Raw genomic sequence first — 22,411 nt, forward strand, 5'->3', positions numbered from 1 at the left:
CACCTCCTAGAGTTGCAGAGAAAAACCTGGGAGGCTAAAGTCGTTAGGTGATTTGGCCAAGGTCCACAGAAAAAGTACAAGGCTCAAGCCAGGGCATGTGAGTTCTTTCCACTACATGTTACCTATAGAGGTCACACCTAAGGCTAAGAGACAAGAAGGCCAAAGAGAGAAACTTGGGGGTGCCCACTTGTCAGGGGGTGGGAGCAGGCTAAGGGGGCAACAGAGGGGGCAGTCTGAGAGATTGGAGATGAAAAAGCCACAAGTGCCTTGTTTCAGAAATCTAGACAAAAGAAGGAATGAAGAAGGGGATTGGCCTCTGTCAGGTGTCCAAGAGATCAAAGACAACCTTCAAACGCCCAAAGGATTTAGCTCCAAGATAAGAAAGTCCTTCAGAAGTTTGAGTGAGGTCCTTTCAACATTTCAGGAATGAGGAGAAGGGAAGCTGGATTTCCTGGGGTTGAGACTGAGGTGCCCCAGGTGATTCCAGAGTTTCTTCCACAGGAATCTCCTTCCCTAATAAAATCACAATAACATCACAGGTCCTGTCCAAAGACAACAGAAAAAATGGAGTGAAGGAGAGGAAGGTGGAATGTTGGAAGAAAGCTGGCCTAGAACACACCAGCCCTGGGCAAGTCACGTCAGTCGAGCAATAAACAGCAAACATTTATCAGGCTCTGACTACTCGCTAAGCACTAGGGATACAAAAAGAGACAAAGGACGATCCCTACCCTCAAGAAGCTTACAGTCGGATGGGGGAGAGAGTATGCAAACCACTGCTTACAAATGGAGCTATGCACAGGATAGATAGGAGATCATTAACAGAGGGAGAGGACCCTGGAATTAAGAGGGGTTAGGGAAGGTTTCCTATACCAGGTGGGATTTTAGTCGGAACTTAAAGGAAGTAAGGGAGGTCCATCTTTGGAGAGGAGGAGGGGGAACATTCTAGACCGGGGGTGGGGAATCCTTGTATTAAGGGGATTTCTTCTGTGAAGCTTGGATTCAAAGGGCAGCACTTGAGGACCTAGAGGGCCACTTGCCACAGGTTTGCCCCTCCTGTTCTAGACATTAAGTGTAAATACAGTCTTTTTTCAAAGTTTGACAGGAAGGTAGTTGAAAGGAGAAAGGAGCGGTCAGGTCAAGGCCAGGGGTCTGTGTATGTGTGTGTGTTTTGAAGGTAAGAAGGATTTCACTTCTCATTAAAGTTCATGATTGCAAAATAGGTCAGTTAATCATCTGGAGGTTGCTATGACTTAATTTGTATAGGCATAGAGAAGAGAAAATCACCTGAGCCAGCTGGGGCCAGTGTGGTTAAGGTTCAGCCCTTGGAGGGCCTGGGGAAGGGCAGGTCCGATGACATTCAGGGTCCTCCCTGGCCCCTCATGGAAGCCGGCTCTCTGGTCTCAAACAGCAAGTGGGCCTAATTCTAGGCTCTCCACAGCACCATAAATACCTCATAATAATGGGCATGATGATAATTAGATGAGTCCTGGGCTTCTCTGGCTTCTGAGTGGGTGGGAGAGGAATGTAGGAGACATAGAAGCTGGAAGATAGGAAAATAACTTAGGACCCCCCCACCCCCATCTCCAGTGGTCTGTGTTTCTGCCTCACCCCTTCAACCTTGGTAACAGGAATCACAGATTCAACCTGTACTGTGCCATCAAGGTAGCATGGGGCTAGGCCCTTTGGGAGGTATAGGTTTGGATAAGACAAGGTCCCAGCCCTCAAGCAGCTCCCACATAGCCACAATAATAATAATAATTATTACCTGTATGACTTTACGTATGTTAACTCCTTTGGACTTCACAAGAACCCTAGGAGGTAGGTGCTATTACGAATCCCATTTTAGATAAGGAAACTTGAGGCTAAGAAGTTAAGTGACTTGCCTGGCATCATACATGTAGTAAGTATCAGAGGCTGGATTTGAACTCAAGTCTTCCTAATTCTGAATTCTGGTTTGTATCTGCACCACCTAGCTGCCTTATAATAGATAACAGAAAGGCTTTGGAGTTATGGAAAGTGTGAAGTCTTGGGAGAATGGTATCTTTGAAACCTTGAGGGTTCTGGCTTGTCTCCTCTTCACCCCCTTAAGAGATCTGGTGTCCTTGAAACTGTCCCTGCCTGGAAACACGGGAGGGGGTGGGGGGTAGCAGGTCAAAGCTAAGTGAGTTTTATTAGGAGTGGGGTGGGGGCCCCAGAGCAAAGAATGGCGACGTGGGATGGAGATGGGTTGGGGGTGGGTATTTCTAGACAAGCATGACTTTCTCGGAAACATCTTTCTCTTGCTTGGGTCCAGGCTTGGGGAACCAAGCTGGGGTTAATGTGTAAGCTGAGGAGCTATTCCAGGGGGAAAGTAAACATCTCTGGGGTTTGGGGAAGGGGAAAAGAGCAGGAGGGGGCCTCGGGGACATTCAAGTGTGAGCAGAGGCTTACAGGGAGAGCAAGCCGGGGCGCTGGCCCTCTCTTCTCCCAGTGATACAGGAGTGAGGGGCCCCTCAGTATCCTAGACCGTTGGGACCCAGAGAGCTTCTGAGGACCACCGAGCTGGAGCTTGGAAGGCCCAGTCAGGCCCTCTGACCCATCTGCCTCCCACGGATCAGTCTGACCCAGTCTTTTAGACCACCAAGAACACTGGACTTGGTATCCAGACCGTTTGAATCCCAGCTCTGCAAACTGGGGCAAGTCCCTGGGCCTCTCTGGGCCTCAATGTCTGCATCTGTAAAATGGGGCTAATAACAGGGACACTAGCTTTGCAAATCTTAAACTGCAACTGAAGTGGGAAATTATGGACGCTGCCATTTTTTACAGTTGAGGAAAGTGAGCATCTAGCAACGGTTTAGGCACTGAATTTGGGGGACACCTCGATGGAGCCCTGAGCTCCCACCCAAATGAGATCGTATTTGTCACGTGCGTAGCACACAGCAGGCACTTACTAAATGCACCGCCTCCATCACACTGTGTGTGCCTCCAGCTCACAAGCGCGCACACGCACACTCACGCACGCGCGCACGCCCCCTCGCCTCCTCTGGCTGGGGCTGGACATAGGGGGCTGGGGGCTCCACTGTGCAGCCACACTGACACCTAGTGGCTCAGGTCGGCAGCTGCTCCGGACATCTGGGTCCCAGGACACGAGCGGGGCGGGGCGGAGCACCCCAAAGAGGGAGGGCTAACCCGAGCCGGCGGGGACAAACGCCTGCCATGGGGTCCGACGGGGCGGGACAGAGCTCCGCCGGCCTGGGGAAAGCGAAGGTCACTCCAAGGGCCGGAGAGGCCGGAGGGTGGGCGTGGGGCCCCGGGGCCAGGGATGGGGCGCGGAGCAGGAGCGCCCGGCCCCTTCCCTTCCCCGGCGTGGCGTCGGGCTGTAGGCGGGGGAAGCCGGGGCAGGAGGGAACTCGCCCGGGGACGCTCCGGGTTAATGAGGCTGGGGGAGGGGGCTAGGGGAGAGGGCGGAGGGAAGCCGGAAAGAATCCCTGGCTGTCCCCTACGCCCGCTCACAAGCTTCCCACTCCAGGCGGCAGCAGTTCTCGCTCCCGCTACCGGACACTCCGTCCGCAGGCACCGGTAGCCACCCCTGGCCGAAATACCCGTCTCCCCGACTCCGGGAGCTCCGCAGGTGAGCACGCCTGGACGGGGCGGGAGGCAGGCGCCCCTTCCCCGCTCCAGACCTTCTCCGGACAACTTGGGAAAGTTGGTTTACGTGCGGGCCGGGGGGCGGGCCGGCCCTCCGTGGCTCCCTTCGAAGCCCCGGCCGGGAGGCTGCCCGGGGAGGGATGGGCGCGGAAGCCCCCGGCCTGGCCGAGGAGGGGGGGGGAAGAGGAGGAGGCGGAGGCCGAGGCGGTGGGCGGAGCGCCTCGCGGGCGGAGGGGGCGGGGGCAGAGGCGCCGCGGGGAGGGGCCGGCCGGCGGGGAGCCGGACAGAGGGGCCGGCTGCCGCTGACAGTCCGAGAGCTGGCCCCGACAGACGCGGCGCATCGGGAGCGGCGCCGGGAGCGGCGTCCCAGCGCGACCTCATGCCCGTGCCCCTGCCCCCCGCGCTGCTGCTGCTGGCCACCACGCTGACCTTCCGCGCCGCGCTGCTGCTGCTGAGCCGGCTGCCCCTGCCCGTCCACGTGCGGGGCGACCCCCTGCGCACCTGGCGCTGGCACAACCTGCTAGTCTCCTTGGCCCACTCCATTGTGTCCGGCCTCTGGGCTCTGCTCTGGTGAGTGAGGAGGGGGCGCGGGCTGCGCGCGGCAGCCTCACCTGATTCCCGCTTTGGAATCCCGGCCAACCGAGAGCCGGGCGGGGGGCGGAAAGTGGGAGAGGGGGAACTCTCACCTGGGAAACCGGAGGTACCTGGACGGCGGCCAGGCTCCGCCCAGCGTCTGGCCCCACCCAGTCCCTTCCTTTGCGGCCAATCGGGAGGGCTGGCCTCTCGGAACACCCCCCCCTCCCCCACTTGGGAGCCAGGCTCTCGGGGCCGGTGGAGTGATGAGGGATCTCCCCATCTGCCCACTCTTTCCCTCCTCCCCTTTTCCCACAGCGTCTGGCGGACCCCGGAGATGCTGGTGGAGCTTGAGACGGCCTCCTCGGTCTCTGGCTATTTGCTCGTTTGCTTCTCTACGGGTAGGTGGTAGCTGGGGGTTCTGGCGGGTGGGGATGCATGTATGTAAATGAGGGCCCCCAAGACCCCTTTTCTGGCCAGCTGAGCCATGGCCTTACTTGCTTCCTGTCTTCTCCAGGCTATTTCATCCATGACACAGTGGACATCGTGGCAAGCAAGCAGGCCCAGGCGTCTTGGGAATACTTGGTCCACCATGTCTTGGTGAGCTAGAGGCATGGGGATGGAGATGTGGTAGAAACCCGGGAGTCAGCACTTATCAAATTCATTTCTTCTTATCCCCCTCCTGGAGGGTGGGGTAGGATTTTATCTTCCCAGCCCTGTGGTAGGAACAGACTGTTCCATTCTCCCTTTTCCCCAAGTGCACTGGGCTACAGAATACTTCCACCTGGAAGGGGCTCTTGGACAGTTGCTCCAGCAGGGCAAGAGGCACAGAATACCCCCTGCATAAAGTACAAGAGACATTTGGGCATTGAATTTGACACATTTTATAATTCTGGAACTGAGATTTGAGAAGGAACCTCTAGCCAAGGCTGATTCCACAAATTGCAAGGAACACAAATCATGTGTGCAAGGAGGCTTAAGAAACTGCAGTCCTATTCCCTAAAGGCTGCTCAAAACTAGGGGGTGGAGACAGCTAGGTGGCAAAGTGGATAGAGCACAGGCTCTGGTCGGTAGGACCTGAGTTCAAATACAGCCTCAGACCAAACACTTGACACTTACTTACAAAACAAAAAAAACGACATGGGAAGGGGACAGGTGACCCAGGAGTAGCAGTAGTCTGGAAGCCCATGACAAGAATCTGGGCCGGGCAGTCCCTGAGCATTGCCTGCATGTTCCCACATGTCTGCCTTGTTCCCACATGTCTGCCTTGCCCACTGTGGCCGTCAGACTGGGTCTACCAGCTTCCTCTGCCCTGAGAGAAGACTAGGGTAGAAGGCTAATGTACGTGAAAGCAATATCTCAAAGAGCTGGCCTAAGAGACATCTGTCAGCCTGAACTGGAAATCTGGAAAGGTCTCTCTACAAAGAAGGTCAGTCCCTGACCTGGGGATACCCCTACTTAAGTTTTTAAATACAAAATAAATAGGAAAGGAAGCCAACTAGTTGTATTGAAATGTGGTTACCAAAGTGTATATAAGATCCCAGGTTAAAGAGTTCTGCAGTAGGATGACTCTTTGGGAGGAAATAGGGGACCATCTCAGGGAAACCCCTATCTCTCTCTAGATCAGGGGCCCTCTAGCTTTTGTAGCACCTGGGCTGAACACCTTCTGAATTTACTTGTAAGACTCAATGCTTGGCCCCCAGGGTATCAGTCAGGGTTGGCTGACCCTGGACCCTCCGTTGCCATCTCTCCTCCAGGCTATTGCCGCCTTTGCCTCGGGCATCTTTAAGGGGAGCTTTGTGGCCGGTGGGGTCATGACTCTGTTTGTGGAAGTCAGCAACATCTTCCTCACGATGAGAATGATGATGAAGCTCAGTAACCATCAGGACTGCCTTTTCTACCGGGTCAATAAGTACATCAATTTGGTCATGTACTTCCTCTTTCGCCTGGCCCCCCAGGCCTACCTCACCAGCTTTTTCCTTCGGTACCTGGGGGAGAGGACAGAGGGTGCCTTTCTGCTCAGCATCCTGTTGCTGGTGGATCTTATGATTCTCATCTACTTCTCCCGCCTCCTTCGCTCAGACTTCTGCCCAGAGAGAGCTTCCCTTCGGCATAACAAAGACAAGTTTCTGACTGAATAGATCTGCTTTGTCCTTTGATAACTTTGGGGACTTACTATATCCCTGTGGCCTAGTACCTCTCCTGGTACAGGCAGCTATTTCTCTACCAACATAGATGTACTATTGAAGACACTAAAAAAAAAAAGCCAAAAAATCCCACAGCACACTATTTGGAAATCCTTTCTATGGTCAAGGGAAGCCGGCTCCTTTGGGTATGGCAGCTTTGGGGGAAGACTCTTGGTAAAGCCAGATGGAAGGAAACATCTGTCCAGAACAAGGATCACGTAAAATGCTCTGTAACCCATATATAGGGCTAATTTTAAAACTCCCCCTAACAACACAAGAAATACAGGTTTTACTACCCTGTTACCACCCACCAACTTATTCAACTACTTGCTTGGAAGCTAGAGGTCAGTAGTTATACTTGGGAACATAAAGGAACAGTTAACCTCGCACTACCAAAGGGTCTTGATTTCTCCTCCCCACGTTCCTAGAGATGGGGGGAAAACAAAACTGAAGCCCACAAGATTTCAGTACTGAGCCCTCTGAAGGCAGTCTTGTGGACAAAGAAGCACCAGGCCCATCAAGCCTTTCCCTGCTCTTGGCCCTAATGCCTGTTCCCTCCTCCTCCTTCCCTTGGCTCTGGCCCAGGGCTCCTTTTTTTTTCTCTCCCTTTGGACACAGAGTAGCTATGGCTCCTTCCCTTCCCCCACTGTTACCCTCCTGGGAGTAAACAGTTGTCAGGCACTGAGAGGGTACTGTTTAAGCAACCAGAGTATGATGGCTTGAGCCCTAGGGAAAGGGGACAACTTGCAGGGCCACAAAGTGAAGAGAACAGTGATGGCAATTTCTTTGAGAAGCATAACCTTGTCCAGACCTTTCCCTGTGAAAGTGAGGAAATGGTCTAGGGAGGCTGGGTAACCTGCCAGAAAGGCCACCCATGGGGACCCCCCCCCCAGAGATGACAAGCATGAATATACTGGAAAACTTTTATTGTAGGTGGAGTGGGACAGCTGGACACAGTTTAGATGATTCCAATCTGAAAAGCAAAAGGCAACAGTATTACCAAAGAGCTCAGGAGGGCTGGGAACAGGCTAGACAGAAGGGGGCAAGAAAAGCAGGTGGCTGGGCCAGGATGCTCCCGCCAAAGGGCAACCCATCCCTGCAGCCTAGGTGGTCACTGGGTGCATCAGCCACCCAGAGTCTTCACTGAGGCTCAGGCTTCGGTCACCCAAGGAGAAGGTGGCCACCTTCAATACTCACTTTGTTGGCAACATCTAAAGCATCATAGTCTGGAGCAAGTCGGACATAGGCCTTCTTCTCTCCATCAGGCCTAGGACAGAAAAGGTGACCTTAGCACACAGAATGTAGCACCTCTCCCAAAGTCTCTACCCTTTTCCTTATGTCGTGCATCAGTGGTTCCTTTGTTAGCATCACTTTTCTCTGTGAAATGGTATTTTCCATCATTTGCACAAGCACTGGGAACAGGTCCCAAGACACAAGGTCTCAGTTTACAGCTCTAGTTCCAGATTAGATCATTTCCCTGTCCTTTCTTCACTGGAGAATTTCATCCTTGTTCCAAGTGCCAAGGCACAGGTCAGGACCCAGGGAAAAGGCAATAAAATCTCACCAGCAGTCAGGCCAAAGCATACTTATGTTGGACTGCAGGATGCTTCCCCACCCCAAACCTGTCTCTCGACCTCAGTGTGGGCTTGAGACTGTCACATGGGTAAGATGAATTGATAAGTTTCAGGGCCCACCCACCTTTTCCTTTGGCCCCCCGAGCTGTCATGTGGACGAAGTGCCACCTGCGCTGGGGATCCCGCCCCGGGAGGAGCCCTCGCTCACCGAATCAGCGTGTTGACCTTGGCCACGTCAATGTCATAGAGCTTCTTGACGGCCTGCTTGATCTGATGCTTGTTGGCCTTGACGTCCACAATGAAAACCAGTGTGTTGTTGTCCTCAATCTTCTTCATGGCGGACTCAGTGGTCAAGGGAAACTTAATGATGGCATAGTGGTCAAGCCTGGGAGGGAAAAGGGGAGGCACATCAACAGGCCCCTAACATTACAAGAACCAGGGATGCTTTTTATCAACAGAACCAAATTTTTTACTTTGAAATAAAAATGTTCCTCCTATCACCATTTTCTTTTCCTTGTGGATAAAATGGTCCAAAGCATCACTGAGGTAGCTTGCTCCTTTCACTGTTAAGGCTGCAGGGAAAGCAGGGTGCATCAGACACTGAGGTTGCCAATCACTTTACTCAGACTTTGGTCGCTTTGGGTGTCATCATCTGCACCCTGAAAGCTAGACAGCTTAGCCTGAGGAGGAACCACAATCCTACTGGGAAGTTCCTTTCATTTCACACTCATTCAACCAGCACTTACTATGGAAAAGGAATGGTGGACACAAAGACAAAACACTTCCAACATCTGGAAAACTGGCTTCCTTCTATGGGGAAAACTGATCCTCACAACAGTCCTTTAAAGAAAAGGTATACCCTTCTTATGTTGCCAAGGGAGAAATGTGGAAGTGGGCGTAGAAGAAAGTGGCTCAGGTAACTGGGGAGACTGGCCCCCTCTGGAACATCTAAGACAAGGGCAGAACTGACAACATTTCTGGGTCAGGCGCTTCCTAAACTCCAAACCAGTAAAGGGACCTAGTTCGTATACTTCCCACTCTATTTGGCTCCAATGGGTCCACACACAGAAGTGAGGCTGCAGTACTGGCGTCCATTCCCACTTTCTTCACCCATGACAAATCTCAAACCATGAGCACAACTATTTTCAAAGCCTCCACCCTTTGTACTGCTGTCTCGAATTCCAGCCATCTTACAAAGAGAAAGATACCTGGGGACTTGGAGGGAAGTGTATGGACATGCTCTCTCCACTCCCAAAGCCTGATTGGTCCAAATGAATTAAATCGAAGGCTCCACTCCTACCCATAGCTTCAACCACCCCTACACTCATCCTCTTCCCACTGGATGCCTTCACTACCCTGGAATCAACTGCATGAATTCTCAGCTCCTCATAAATTTCTTAATGCTCTAAGTGGTTTATGTTCCTCTGTTAGAATGTCTAAGTGCTGCCCTGCTTATTATCAAGTGGTATTGATCTTTCTAGGAGGACCAGCCCACTCAGGAACTCAAAAGATGAGGCAGGAAAGGCCGGGGGGGGGGGGGGAGGTCCTGAGCAAACACCCCCTCCCCACAAGCTCCAGACACGTTTGCCCTGTAGCTACAAGTCCTCCCGGGGACCCACAAGACCCCAGAGCAATGAAGTCCTACTTGTTCCTCCGAGGGGCACTTTTCCTGGGGTATTTGGGCTGCCGGCGAAGTCTTAGTGTCTTGGGTCGCCGGAATGTGGGAGACGTTCGGATCTTCTTCTTCTTGTGGCTGTGAACACCCTTCAGCACTGCCTTCTTGGCTTTTAAGGCCTTGGACTTAGCTTCTGTCTTGGGGGGGACAACCACTTGGGGACAGAGAGAAAAAGTAATCAGTCCACAAGATTCTCCTGGTCAACGAGGAGCTGCTCCCAACCACCCCAATGCCATCAGTGGTTCCTTTGACAACATCATTATTCTCAGGAAAATCTAGGTATCCATCATTGGCATGAGGCTAAATGTCTTACGGTGAAATCCTCTGGGTCTGGGTACAGAATTATGGAATCAATCTTTAAACTACTAGGTGAGAGGCACAGGAACACTTCCTGCCCCCAAACAGCTCATATCCTGTCTGGGCATTTACTATGGAAGGGGCCTCAGGGATCAAAATGCCCAGGGGGTTCTCCACTTGGGTTCCAAAAATGCATTTCCTAAGCTCTAAACAGCTGTATTTTTAAAAAAATATAGTGGTTTTCTTTGTGCTTCCATGGGTTTTGTTTTATTCCTTTAAAAACCTCATTCTTCGAAGGAGTCCACCTGCTTTATCAAATTTCGGGTCAGTTAATTAAACGTTTGTTAAAAGCCTACTACAGGAAGGGAAGGGGGAGGCAGCTAGGTGGCTCAGTGGAAGCCCATAATTCAAATCTTGCCTCAGACATTTACTAGCTGTGTGACCCTGGGCAAGTCACTTAATGCTGTTTGCTCAGCGCTCTCATCTGTAAAATGAACTGGAGAAGGGCATAGCAAGTTACTGCCGTGTCTCTGCCAGGAAAACCTGCGGTTTTCGTGGGGTGCCACGAATGGCCCACGGGGTCGGACACGACTGAGCACCACCGTGCCAGGGGGCCGTGCTAAGCGCACAACAGGGAAAAGTCGGACCCTCACACCAAGAAGGGGCTCTCATCCGACCCCTGTCATCTGACACAACTCGCCGGGGCTCGGTCTTCCCCAAGTCGCTCCCAGGGTCTGGAATCGAGTTCGGCGCTCTGCTCTGCCCGCCAGGCGGGCCGGGATCCGCGGGGGAAAAGAGGGGCCCGGAGGGACGGGCGCCCGCGCAAAGCCCCGAGTAGGCCGGCGCAGTGAGAGAGAGCCAGGGGCGGGGAGGACACGTCCTCGTACGGGCAGGGCCGCGGGTCCCCGGACGCTGGGGCAGGAGACAGCCGGGCTTGAGTCGGGCCTGGCCCACGTGGTCCGCCTGAGGGCGACCTCGGCGTCAGTGCCTCCAGCAGGGCCAGGGCGCGCGCGGACACAGCTTCCCCGGCCCCCGCCGGGCTGCCTGGCCCCTACGGCCGTCGCCGCCCCGGCCTCTCCCCTGGCCTGGGCCCCCTCACCTACCTTCCTTCTTGGCCTTCGGCGCCATCTTGGGGGAAAGGGTCTTCCGCGGTGCTTCTCACGGGCTTATAGAGCTAACTCTCGCTCAAACCTCGCGAAGCTTCAAGGCCTCCGAAGAGAACTACGGGAAAGAGTCCGAGACTAAGGGGATCTTGATTATGGCGGTGGTGGGGAAAATCCGACGCAGGGGCTTTCGGGATTAGTAGTTCAAACTCTACCCCGGTCCCGGAAGAAGGAGCGCCGAATTAAGCATGCGCCAATCCATCCCGAGGCTTCATGGGAAATGTAGTTTGTTGCAGACACGTGGCTGTTTGGAACCTAGGTGCTGTTTTCGGGAGCTCAGTTCTGAGCTACTTTGCTTACTAGCTTTATCAAGGCGCGCAACGTAGAAGGCGGGGAGACTATGGGCATACGAGGTGGGAGAATGTGAAGGGATCTGAGCCTAGATCTGTGAGGGCAGAGACCCTTTCCTCTTGTTAAACTACCCTGCAGGATCAGGTAGCCAATCGACAAGCATTTATTAAGTTTGTACCCTGTGCCAGGTAACGTAGATATAAAGACAAAAAAACCAAACCAAAACAAACAAACAAAAAACCAACCAGTTCCTGAGGGACCTTAAAGGTGATCTAGTTCAATGTCCCTCACCTTTACAGCTGAGAATCAGGTTCAGAGTGACTTGACCAAGGTCAGCCAGGTTGTAAGTGGCCGACCAAGAATTCTACCCCAGGTCCAGTGACTCTACCACCCAGCGTTCTTGGCCAGCGCAGCCCTGCCTCTCATTTACGTGCTTTATACTTAGTAGTCGTTTAAAAAAATGTTGAATTACATGGAATAATATTAAAAAAATGAAAATGGAGAGTAGAAAGGGCTGGAAAGTGACAGAGATTGTAGATGCAGCCAGGTGGGAGAGACATAGAACTCTGGGCAGAAATGCTGCAATCAGCATGTCAGAGGGCAAAAGACCTTTTTTTCAGTCAACTCCGTTCCACTTTACAATCGAAGTGACTTAGACCCAAAGAAGGGAACTAACTCGCTTAAAGTCATAGTTTGTGTGACATAGCAACAGAAATGTACAGGCGGGGGGGGGGGGGGGGGGGGGGGGGGGGCGGGGGGGGGGCGGGGAGAGGCTGAGAGGCCTTGCCTCGGTGGATACTCTGACAGTTTGCTCTTAGGACACGTCCCTAATCCGGTAAACTGTCAAAATGCTGGTGCAATGCTCCAGTTCCTCCCAGGAATTCCAGGTCGTTCCTGTGAATCATTCTCTTCACATAACCTTCCCCAGCGTTTAGACACTGGCTCATTCTAAGCTGGCCTTTCCCCCCCAGTCCTTTGGATACTAATTTCCCCCACTGTTCCTGCCCGGACTATCTCCCAATTCCATCACTTTCCAGTACCGGTAGGGCCTTGGAAAATCCCTTGGAAAATACTGGAAGGATAGCTCAGTACGTAGCGGGAGCCTAGCTTGGAAAGGGGGAGTGGGGAGACAGGGGAAGGCGTATGCAAAGGAGTTATCTCCCCACATCTCTGGCTTCCTCAAAAAGAAGAGAAGCTGAGGGGCTGATTCGTGTACCGGCACTCCTCCACTAAGTCCTTCTCTTCCCATGGAACCGGATAATAAAGGGGAAACTTGTGTCTACCCTCCAGCCTTAGAGAGCTGCGTTTGGGGGGCGGGGCGTGTCTTTCACAGGACAGAGAGGAAATGTAAGTTCTAAGTTGTTCAGACTTCAAAAAGTTCTTCTTCCATGGGCTCTGAGACATCAACCTGCCAAAAAAGGGTGATGGGGCTGGAGGTAAGGGTAGAGGTTAACATATGGAGAAGAGGGTATCATTATGCCAGGGTACAGAGCTGGTACACACACGCATACACACTCACACCAAGGGTCATCGTGGCTGTTGGCTCGCATCATCGGCCCTGAGTCCCTCGTGGTCCAGAGTCAGGGGACTGGCTGTACCCACCTCCCACCCCAGCCCCCAGCCAGGGGGAAGGGGGGAGGGGAGAGGCGTCTGGCAGACTATGTGACTCACGCCGGGGGAGTTGGAGAAGAAGGAGGCGCCGCCCCTCGGCTCTGTGCGCCCCTCTCTCTCCTCCCTCCTTTCCTCCCTCTCTCCTTTCCTCCCTTTTCCCTTGTCCCCTCCTCCCCTCCCCGACCCGCCTGCTCTGGCAAGTTTCTTCATTCTCTCTCAACGAAACGATCCCGGCCTAGCCCGTGGCTCCGCTCTCTCTTGGTAAGAAGGTAAGGGTCCCCACCGATCCACATGAGGAATGTGTACGTGGTCCGAGGGCACGACCCGCATCTAGTTCTGGCGGGCATGGCCTGGCCATGGGTGTATAGGTGTGGCCCAGTGTAGATGGGCAGCGGGCACGAAGGGGGATCAGCTGTAGGTGGCCACGGACCCCGGGAGATACCCTGACCCACGCGAGGAGATCTCGGTAAGTGGGGTAGCCCAGTAGCCCCCTCAGTGAAGCAGCCCGAGAATCCCAGTCCAGCACAGGAGGAGTGGGGGTGGGGGGCGCCGTTCTGTTCTGGAATTTCCGGGGATCGGGTTACAGAGCGAGCACTGCGGAGATGGTTAGCAGCGCGCAGTGTATCGAAGGAAAGAAAGCCCAGAATTTGGAAGCACAGGACCTAGGTTCAAGTCCCGACTCTGACACTAAAGTGACTTTAGGCAAATCTCTAAATCTACCCCCTACCCCCGCCCAGCTTTTCTCATCTATAAAATGGGGAGGAATTGGACTAGATGACTTCTAATGTCCCTTCCAGCTAGATCTGGGATCCTCAGACTGTGCCTTAGTTCCCTCCCTGCCCAGCTCCCTCCCTCTTGGGTGCCCACGACGACCCGGAGCGGTAGGGCTGTTCTCCTGGATTCTTCTGATCCTTGCCTCTTCCCCCACCCCAGAGTTTTGGAAAGTTCCCTCATGCTTGGATTTCATGGTCTCCTCCTCCTCCAGGAGTCAACAAGCATTTATCAAAATAGTTCCTGCCCAGTGTCGGGCATTTGCTAGGTGTTGGGGATACAAAAACAAAGACTGAAACGGTCCCTGCCCTCAGGAAGCTTACTTTCTAAGACAGTTTCTTTGTCATAGTTGGGATGAGAGATCTCTTCCACTCTTGCGTTTTGGAAGGGTCCTCCCCAAATCCCTGCTATGGTGGATTCTGTTTGGCTCCCTAGGTTGAGAGGGTCGGTTCTCAGGGAACTCCCAGGTTATTGTCTTGGGGCTTCCCCCACCCGCAAGAACGAGGATACCTGTAGGCTAGACACAATTGGTGCACTGGACCAGGAGTCTGCGTGGGGAGGGGGGGTGATGGTGAGACCCGAGGGGCTGCCTCGCCTGATCCCCGTCCCACTGGTCAGACCTCTCTTCCCCCCCACCATCTCTCTAGTCTGTGGCTCCAAGGAGAGAGGATGAACATCCTGGCTCCAGTGCGGAGGGACCGTGTCCTGGCCGAACTGCCCCAGGTGAGTACCCACGGACCCTCTCTGTCACTGCCCCTCTTGGCTTGGTCGGGATACAGGTTGAATGTGGTACGGTGGGGACGAAGGGAGAGAAAGAGCTCCTGCCTCACCACTCTATTCTGGATTTCAGAGCTCCTCTGGTGGAATTGGGAGTGTGTGGGAGGGGAGGGAAAGATCGACCACTCCTTGGTTCCCCAGCTGTGTTATTATAAGGTCGATCTTTCGGGTGGGGCTGCCTCTGGAGCGAAGTTACCAGCCGGCCTGCCCCTGTGGCTCTCTCTTTAGGCTGCTTCGGGGTGGTCCAGACTGGCTGCTCTGCGGGGGCGGGGCAGAGTGGGGTGTGGTCCTCCTCCCAGCTTCTTCTCTCCCTCCCCATCCCCCTCCACACCTCTTTCAGTGCATGAGGAAAGAGGCTGCCCTGCACTCCAACAGAACCTTCCACCCTCGAGTCAGCGGTGCGTGTCAGGAGCAGAGGACCGGCACGGTGGGGTGAGTGATGGGCACTGAAGGAAGGGATGAGTGTGGAGGTCAGGTATGGGCACAGGGCGAAGGGGTGTAAGAAGGTCTGAGCGCAATAGTGGGGCTGAACATAGTGCTAAGGGGTGGGCAGGAGGTCAGTGGTGATTCAAAAAGGGATGAAAACAGGCCTAGGGTCTGAATCAAACAAAAACATTGAATGTCCAACAAAAAAACTAGGTGGCAAAATGGATAGAGCTTTGTGTCTGGAGTCAGGAAGACCTGAGTTCAAATCTAGCCTCAGACATTTATTAGCTGTATGGCCTTGAGCAAGTCACTTAATCCCTGTTTGCCTCTGTTTCCTTAACTAAATGAAGATAAGAATAGCACCTAGCTCTCAGGGCTGTTGTGAGGATCACCTGAAATAATATTTGTAAAGCCGGGACTTGGATGCCAGGGAGGCCAGGAGGCAGAGATAAGGAGGGAGAGAGTTCCGGGTATGTGGGACAGCCAGTGACAATGGGCAGATTGGGGGCATAGTGTATCCTGTGCAGGGAACAACCACTGTGAGTGGATCACTGAGTGTGTGGTGTTTGTGAGAGTGGGGTGGGGTGGGTGAGGTGAATGGGGTGATGGAGTAAGGTGTAAGAAGACTAGAAAGTTAGAGGGAACAAGTTATAAAAGACTTTACAAGCCAAGCAAAGGATTTGATATTTGATCCGGTAGATGATAGGGAACCACTGGAGTTTATGGAATATGGGGATAACACGGTCAGGCCCACCCTTTGGGAAGATGACTTTGACAGCTAAGTGGAGGATGGACTGGAGGCAGGGGGACCAATCAGCAGGCTGTTGCAATAGTCCAGATGGGAGGTGGTGAGTGCTTGCATTACTGGGGTAGTGTCCAGAGCACATCTCTATGCAAGAGATATCATGAAGGTAGAGAGGAGGACTGACACGATTGGACATGGGCAGGTGAGAGAGAGGAGACATTGACGGTGACACCTACATTGCAAGTCTGTTTGAGGGAGACGATAGTATTGTCCTAGACAATAATAGGGAAGTGAAGACGGGTTTTAGGGGAAAGATAATAAGAGTTCAGTTTTTGGACATGGGGAGTGTAAGGTGTCTATGGGACCTCTGGTTTGAGATGTCCAATAGAGAGTTGGAGATGTGAGAATGGAGGTCAGGAGAGAAGTTAGGGCTGGACAAATAGATCTGAGGTTCATCTGCATAGAAACGGTCATTGAATCCATGGGAGTTACCATCATTAATCGTAACACCACATATACAAATCACTACCGCAATCCATAGACATACATAGACTGAACTCTGACACACACACTCAGACACGTATGAAGACACATTGTAGTACATACAATTTTAATTTCTCACTAAAATTACCTCTGTGGCTGAGGAGTGACCTTATCTTGGCAATTATTGAGGAGGAGGGTGAATAATCTCAGAAGGGGGCTGTGAGCCTGAAACTGTGTCCCCTAACTGTGTTACTTCAGGGAGTGTTACTGTGTGTGTGTGGGGGGGTAATAAGAAGGGGTCAGTCCACTCACTGAGGCCTATCCTCTGCCCCATCCCCTTCACTATTCACTGTGCAAGGATCACTGCCTCCCCACCCTCCACCCCCAGCCTGGGCAGGGAGACCTGGGAGGCCTGGCTTCCACGATATGCTTGGCTTGGGCTCCAGCCATAAATTCCTTCTTCCCTCTGACCAGTTCCCCTCTCCCTTCCCCCCCTTAGGAAACAGAGTGGATAAGACTATATCTGGAGGAGCAGGAAGTAGTGTTAGGTGCTAACCTTCTTCTTCCTCTCAGTAGGTTTAAGATCTCCAAGGTCATTGTTGTGGGGGACCTGTCTGTGGGGAAGACCTGCCTCATTAACAGGTGAGAAGTGGGGGGAGCTGGCAGAATTAAGAATGAGTAGATGGGTTGTGTGAATAGTATAGGAATGGGAGAGATTGGGGTGGGAAGAGGAGGCTGGCTCTAGGCAAGACCTCACTTCCCCAGCTTTCTTCTCCTTCCTTTCAGGTTTTGCAAAGACACTTTTGACAAGAATTACAAGGCTACCATTGGGGTGGATTTCGAGATGGAGAGGTTTGAGGTGCTGGGAGTCCCCTTCAGCCTACAGCTGTGAGTGCATTCTCCCCTCTCTGATGCTAAGGTGTCTGAAGCCCTGTCCCAGAAGCCCGGTCTGTCCTCATCATAATAAGCAATGTAGACCCTGGAGGTCACCTGGCCCCCTAGTGCCTGATCTTCTCCTTCCTCATGCCCCCTCATGCCTGCACCTACTTCCATGGCCCCTGATGCCCCTGGTAACCCATTCATATCTCCCCATTCTGCCTAATGACCACCATGCCCACTTCATTGCACTCCTCAACTTACCTTCCTGCGTCCAGTGCTCTGGACCCACCTCTCTATTTCCCCAGTACTCTGTACCCCCTACCTCTGCATCCTTAGTGCTCTGTACCTGTCTCTCTCTGCCCCAGGGCCCCATATAAGTCTCCCCTTGTCCCTGACGTCCTGAGCCCACTTCCTGTGCCCTTAACGTCCTGTGCCCCATGCCCATCTAGCTCCTCAGTGCCCCATACCCATGCAGCATCCTCTCTCCCAGCTGGGACACTGCCGGTCAGGAGAGGTTCAAATGCATCGCTTCTACTTACTACCGTGGAGCCCAAGGTAAGGGGAGGCAGTGCTTAAAGATACGAGGTGGGTTGGGGTAGGACACAGGTGTGACCAGGGAGCCTGAATGGGTAGAACTCAGGGGGGGAACAGAGTCCTCCCTAATTTTTTTTTTAACTAAACTGTTTATCTCCCTCCCCTAGCCATCATCATTGTGTTCAACCTGAATGATGTGGCCTCCTTGGAACATACCAAGTACAGTGCTGGGGGGAAGGGTGGAGAGGGAGGGGCTGGGATGGTGAGGAGAGGCAGGAGAGGATGAGGGAGTGCCTAGGGGTCAGGGAGAGGGGTGGAAGGTGAGAGGGCTCTTGGTCAGTGAGTGTCTGGAGGGTGGTCAGAGAAGGGAATGAATGAGCGTGAGGAACAAGGTTGTGGGGAGTGTGGGAGGGGAGGGAAGTCTCAGCTTTTCCTTCCTGCCACCAGACAGTGGCTGGCTGATGCACTGAAGGAGAATGACCCCTCCAATGTGCTTCTCTTCCTCGTGGGCTCCAAGAAGGACTTGAGTGTGAGTATGATGGAGCGGCTGGGAGCCATCAGGGACCTGGAGGTGGGAACCTGGTCCCAAGCCCTTGCTAATCTTCTCTCCTTAGACTCCAGCTCAGTATGTGTTGATGGAGAAGGATGCTGTCAAGATGGCCCAGGAAATGAAGGCCGAGTACTGGGCTGTCTCATCTCTCACAGGTGAGCTGTGGGCACAGCGTCCTGTGCTGCAGCCACATCTGCCTTGGGTCTCTGGTCTCCCCCTCAGTCCCCTGTGAGGTCCCCAGCCTCTTCCCTGCAGCGCTCATCCACCTCACGGCCCACCTTCCCATTCTGTGTCTGTATCTGTCCTGTTGGGTGCCTCTCAATGTCTGCCCTAGGTGCCCCTGATGTCACCCTCCTCCTCCCCCCCTTGGTGTCCACCTGGCCCACACTCCAGAAGCCTACGTGTACCTTCTTGCCCTTGTCTGCTGCTGTGTCTTGTGCCCAACCGTGGGGACCTTGATGTCCGAAGTCTGTATCATCTCCTGCTCCCCCTCCCCTGAATTCCTTACCATGACCTGCCCACCCCTGGTTTCTGCTCTCCCTGGGACTCTAGTGCCCATTTCTGAGTGCCTGCTCCCCATGCCAGGTGAGAATGTGCGTGAGTTCTTCTTCCGGGTGGCAGCACTAACATTTGAGGCCAATGTGCTGGCTGAACTCGAGAAGACGGATGCCCGGCGTATAGGAGACATTATCCGTGAGTGCTTTGGACAGCAACATTGCATCCCCTATTGATCAAAGGGCTGGTATACAGAATAATATAGGATAGGATAGGATAGGATAATATAACAATATAGCATAATGTAGTATAGTATAGTAAAGTATAATATAGGATAGTATAATATAACAATATAGCATAATGTAGTATAGTATAGTAAAGTATAATATAGGATAGTATAATATAACAATATAGCATAATGTAGTATAGTATAGTAAAGTATAATATAGTATAGTATAATATAACAATATAGCATAATGTAGTATAGTATGGTATAATATAATATGATATGACATGATATGATGTGATATAATAATCTAGGCATATAATCTTATAGGCAGGACCTCTAAAGATGCCCAAAACTCTGAAAAATGCCTGCTGGGTGAGAGGGGAGGTGGAAGGAGAGTCCTTCAGGGGCCCTGGCTCACTAGACCTCCTTCCCTTCTCCTCACTTAGGAATCAGCAGCAATGACAGTAACCTCTACCTGACGACCAGCAAGAAGAGACCCAAGTGCTGCCAGTGAGAGTGCCGCCCCCAGCTCCTGGCACTGCCCGTGGATGCCACACCTCTCCCCAGAGTTGGGCCCATAGACATTTGCACTGAACTGTTTTTCCAGACCAAAGAGCTCTTCTCATAAGGGCAGCGGGTGCCCTTCTTCCCCATGGCACCACACCAAAGACTGTTTTTTTTTTAGGCTATTGGGGTTAAGTGACTTGCCCAGAGTCACACAGCTAATGTCAAGTGTTTGGTCTGAGGCTGGATTTGAACTCAGGTCCTCCTGACTTCAGGGCTGGTGCTCTATCCACTGTGCCACCTAGTTGCCCCCTGGATCTCTCTTTTTTAAGGTTCTCCATGGGGACTTGGGGAAGATGACCAGGACAGTGGGGCAGAAAAGGGCCTGGAGGGCCCCTAGAGCTCTGCTCTGCCTGTTGGGCCCCAGGGGGCACGGGGACCCCCCTGCTGCTCCATCCCGCTGTGCCTTACACAATAGTCTCGCTTGGAAGTGGTGTCCTGGGGGAGGGGGCGAATGACGGAGTCACAAGGCTGTGGACACTGAGAGTTCTAGGGATCCGCGGCACAAGCTTGCCCCTTTACTGGGGCTGGATAGGAGGGAGCTGAGTGAGGTCACCGGGCAAACACTGAGTGCCTTGAAGGAGATAGCTACCCTCGCAGTATGTGCTCTGACCTTGGCAGTGAGGGCGTTCTGAGCAGGCAGTCTCCCAGGGCGGTCTGGGTGGCACACATGGTGCTGACTGGAGTGGGGTGGAGGGTGCCGGAGGGGGAGCAGCTGTTCTAGATCTCATGCCGACATCCCCTAAGGTGGAATAGGCAGCCGTCCAGGAGGAGTGTTCTGAGGGGTCCTGGGCATTAATCCCTGTCTCAGAATATCTCCCCAGGTCCATTACTGATGCTGGAAACTCTTATCATTAGGGAGCTATTCCTCTGGGTTAAGCTTTGCTCTGTCCCTGCTTTTCAAAAATTACACTTCAAGGCACAACAAGTGGTCTTGAGCTCCTGGGAGAGTTTATCAGGTGTTTTTTTTTCCTTTTTTTTTTTTTGGTGAGGCAACTGGGGTTAAGTGACTTGCCCAGGGTCGACACAACTAGTAAGTGTCGAGTGTCTGAGGCCGGATTTGAACTCACATCTTCCTGACTCCAAAGGCAGAGCTCTATCCACTGCACCACCTTGCTGCCCCCAGGTGTTTGTTTTGCTGGAGATGTCTTGGAGATAGGGTCACGGATTTAGGTCCCATTCAGCCCAAACCTATCTCTCCTACACTGTTAAGGGACTATCTCTAGCCCTTGTTTCTAGGGTCACAGATATTATGTAAGATGGCTTTGGGTCCATTGCTTTCCTACCTTGATAGCTTTGACAGGTGCCTTACACACTCCTCCCACCCCCCCATCCTCAAAGGCAGAGGTTGGCCAGACTGGGAGAACTTAATTCCCTACATCATGCCTCAAGCCTCTCGTCACATCTGACTTCAGAATCTCAGAGCTAGGAGGGGCCCTAGAGATCAGTCTCCCTCCCCACCTGGCCTTATTTTATAGAGGAAGAGACAAGCCCAGAGGAGAAATGACCTACCCAAGGTCATACTGAATCGGTGGCAAAGGCAGACTAGAATCTGGCCCTCCTGACCCCCTCGGTCCAGGAGTCTCTCCACACAGTGTCTAGTCCCCAGCCTCAGTGCCTTCATTTGGCCCTGCCTCCTCCCCATACGTTACATCCTTAGTTCTGTTCCTCCCTATCACCCACGTGTTTGTGTGGGATTTGCAGGACTTGACATAGATTCAGTGTTGGGGGCTCAGCAGGTACTTGGGTGGGGAGTCGTCCAGCCCATCCTGCTTTGGGGGGGCGGTGTGGGTTCGTGAAATACAGTTGAGCAAAACAAACGGACACTGATTGTGTCTGATGGAGCAAACGCTATTCTGCACCTGTAGTCCACCACCTCTCTGCCCAGAGGGGACTGTTTCCTTGCCTGTCCCCCAGAGTCAAAGAGTCAAGATTGGCTATTGTGCCGATCTGAGGTCTGACGTCCCTGGTGTTTTATTTTACTGTATGGATCATTCTACGGTTTTCTGCTTTGCTCTGTTGGTTCATACAGATCTAACCAAGTTTCTCTTAATTTCGGATATTTATAATTCCTTATGGTGCCATGACTTCTGTCTCATCGATATGCTTATTTGGCCGTTCCCCAGTCCATGAGCACCCACTTTGTTTCCAGTTCTTCGCTCCTGTAAAGAAGGCTGAGTGTGGCGGCTCTACGTGGGGCAGGTCATGGACCTCCTTGGCCGACGGCATACATAGCAGCGGGGTATCCCCGGGAGGGCCGATCCAACCTTGTGGTCGTGTTCACGGGGCAGAAAGTCATCAAGCCCAGATATGCATCCCGTGCGCTTGCCTCCCAGGCCAGTGCTCCCCCTGCTGGCCTGTCGGGGAAGGACTCCTCTCTCATTCCAATGTCTTGCTCTTCCCCTGATGGGATGCATGGTACACAGTGGGAATCTGGGTTTGAATCCTGGCCTGGCCACTTCCTGTGTAACTTTGGACAAGTTATGAACCGCTTGGCCTTCACTTCCTTATATGTAAATGCCCTCGAAGAACCCCGTCATCTCTGCCTGGGATCTAACCTCAGTCCTTCTTGCTTAGTTTTTGTCCGTTTCCTCGTTCATCATTTCCTTTAGTGTAATGCCGGATGCTCCAGGAGTTATGCAATCTGCTGTCCCTTCCATCCATCCCAATATACACACATGATCCCTTTGGGAAGCTATCTGTTCACAGCCTAGCTGGTCTTCTTGCCTCCAGCTTGTCCCTTCTCCATAATGTTTCAATTCTGTCTCTGGCATTCGAGGCCCTGCATGCTCTGACTCCAGCTTACTATTTTCCATCACACAATCAACGTTTTAGCGGCACTAGACCTCTCTGTTCTCTCTTCTTGGCCTCCTTGCCCCTCTCCTTACCTTTACTACATTCGTTCCCTGCAGTTCTCTCCCAGTCCTCCTGTTGGAGGCCCTCCAAGACCTGTTTGTAGTT

At 52.9% G+C, this 22,411-nt stretch overlaps 3 protein-coding genes and 3 non-coding genes across 12 annotated transcripts; 2 read left to right on the plus strand and 4 right to left on the minus strand.

The window, feature by feature from the left end:
* Positions 1–3,126: 3,126 nt before the first annotated feature.
* TLCD1 (TLC domain containing 1) lies at positions 3,127–6,775 on the plus strand. The gene is made up of 6 exons (XM_020963377.2): positions 3,127–3,246; positions 3,509–3,610; positions 3,958–4,197; positions 4,519–4,601; positions 4,718–4,800; positions 5,958–6,775. The coding sequence occupies exons 3-6, from the start codon at positions 4,007–4,009 to the stop codon at positions 6,339–6,341; spliced, it is 741 nt and encodes a 246-aa protein (XP_020819036.1). The 5' UTR covers positions 3,127–3,246; positions 3,509–3,610; positions 3,958–4,006; the 3' UTR covers positions 6,342–6,775.
* A 520-nt stretch (positions 6,776–7,295) lies between these two features.
* RPL23A (ribosomal protein L23a) lies at positions 7,296–11,145 on the minus strand. The gene is made up of 5 exons (XM_020963300.2): positions 11,036–11,145; positions 9,606–9,789; positions 8,169–8,345; positions 7,584–7,653; positions 7,296–7,359 (listed from the first exon to the last, which is right to left on the minus strand). The coding sequence occupies exons 1-5, from the start codon at positions 11,058–11,060 to the stop codon at positions 7,345–7,347; spliced, it is 471 nt and encodes a 156-aa protein (XP_020818959.1). The 5' UTR covers positions 11,061–11,145; the 3' UTR covers positions 7,296–7,344.
* On the minus strand, positions 7,728–7,793 carry LOC144458066 (small nucleolar RNA SNORD42). Its single transcript, XR_013487618.1, has one exon. It is a non-coding gene; the product is annotated as a small nucleolar RNA SNORD42 (small nucleolar RNA).
* Positions 8,548–8,619, minus strand: LOC144458081 (small nucleolar RNA Z17). Its single transcript, XR_013487633.1, has one exon. It is a non-coding gene; the product is annotated as a small nucleolar RNA Z17 (small nucleolar RNA).
* LOC144458067 (small nucleolar RNA SNORD42) lies at positions 9,865–9,931 on the minus strand. The gene has a single exon (XR_013487619.1). It is a non-coding gene; the product is annotated as a small nucleolar RNA SNORD42 (small nucleolar RNA).
* Positions 11,146–12,404: 1,259 nt separating the features above from the next.
* Positions 12,405–20,398, plus strand: RAB34 (RAB34, member RAS oncogene family). 7 transcript variants are annotated; one of them, XM_078154800.1, is made up of 11 exons: positions 12,405–12,733; positions 14,416–14,491; positions 14,886–14,977; positions 16,773–16,841; positions 16,986–17,087; positions 17,569–17,633; positions 17,780–17,831; positions 18,060–18,141; positions 18,227–18,317; positions 18,748–18,855; positions 19,333–20,398. In XM_078154800.1, the coding sequence occupies exons 2-11, from the start codon at positions 14,438–14,440 to the stop codon at positions 19,398–19,400; spliced, it is 783 nt and encodes a 260-aa protein (XP_078010926.1). In that variant the 5' UTR covers positions 12,405–12,733; positions 14,416–14,437; the 3' UTR covers positions 19,401–20,398. The 7 variants fall into 7 exon arrangements, with proteins under 7 accessions (XP_078010926.1, XP_020818956.1, XP_078010925.1 ...); XM_020963297.2 differs by lacking the exon at positions 12,405–12,733 and adding an exon at positions 12,734–12,822; XM_020963295.2 differs by lacking the exon at positions 12,405–12,733 and adding an exon at positions 12,865–13,266.
* Positions 20,399–22,411: the final 2,013 nt, after the last annotated feature.

Source organism: Phascolarctos cinereus, unplaced genomic scaffold, assembly GCF_003287225.1.
Source record: "Phascolarctos cinereus isolate Bilbo 61053 unplaced genomic scaffold, phaCin_HiC Scaffold_5;HRSCAF=322, whole genome shotgun sequence".
NCBI lineage: Eukaryota > Metazoa > Chordata > Mammalia > Diprotodontia > Phascolarctidae > Phascolarctos > Phascolarctos cinereus.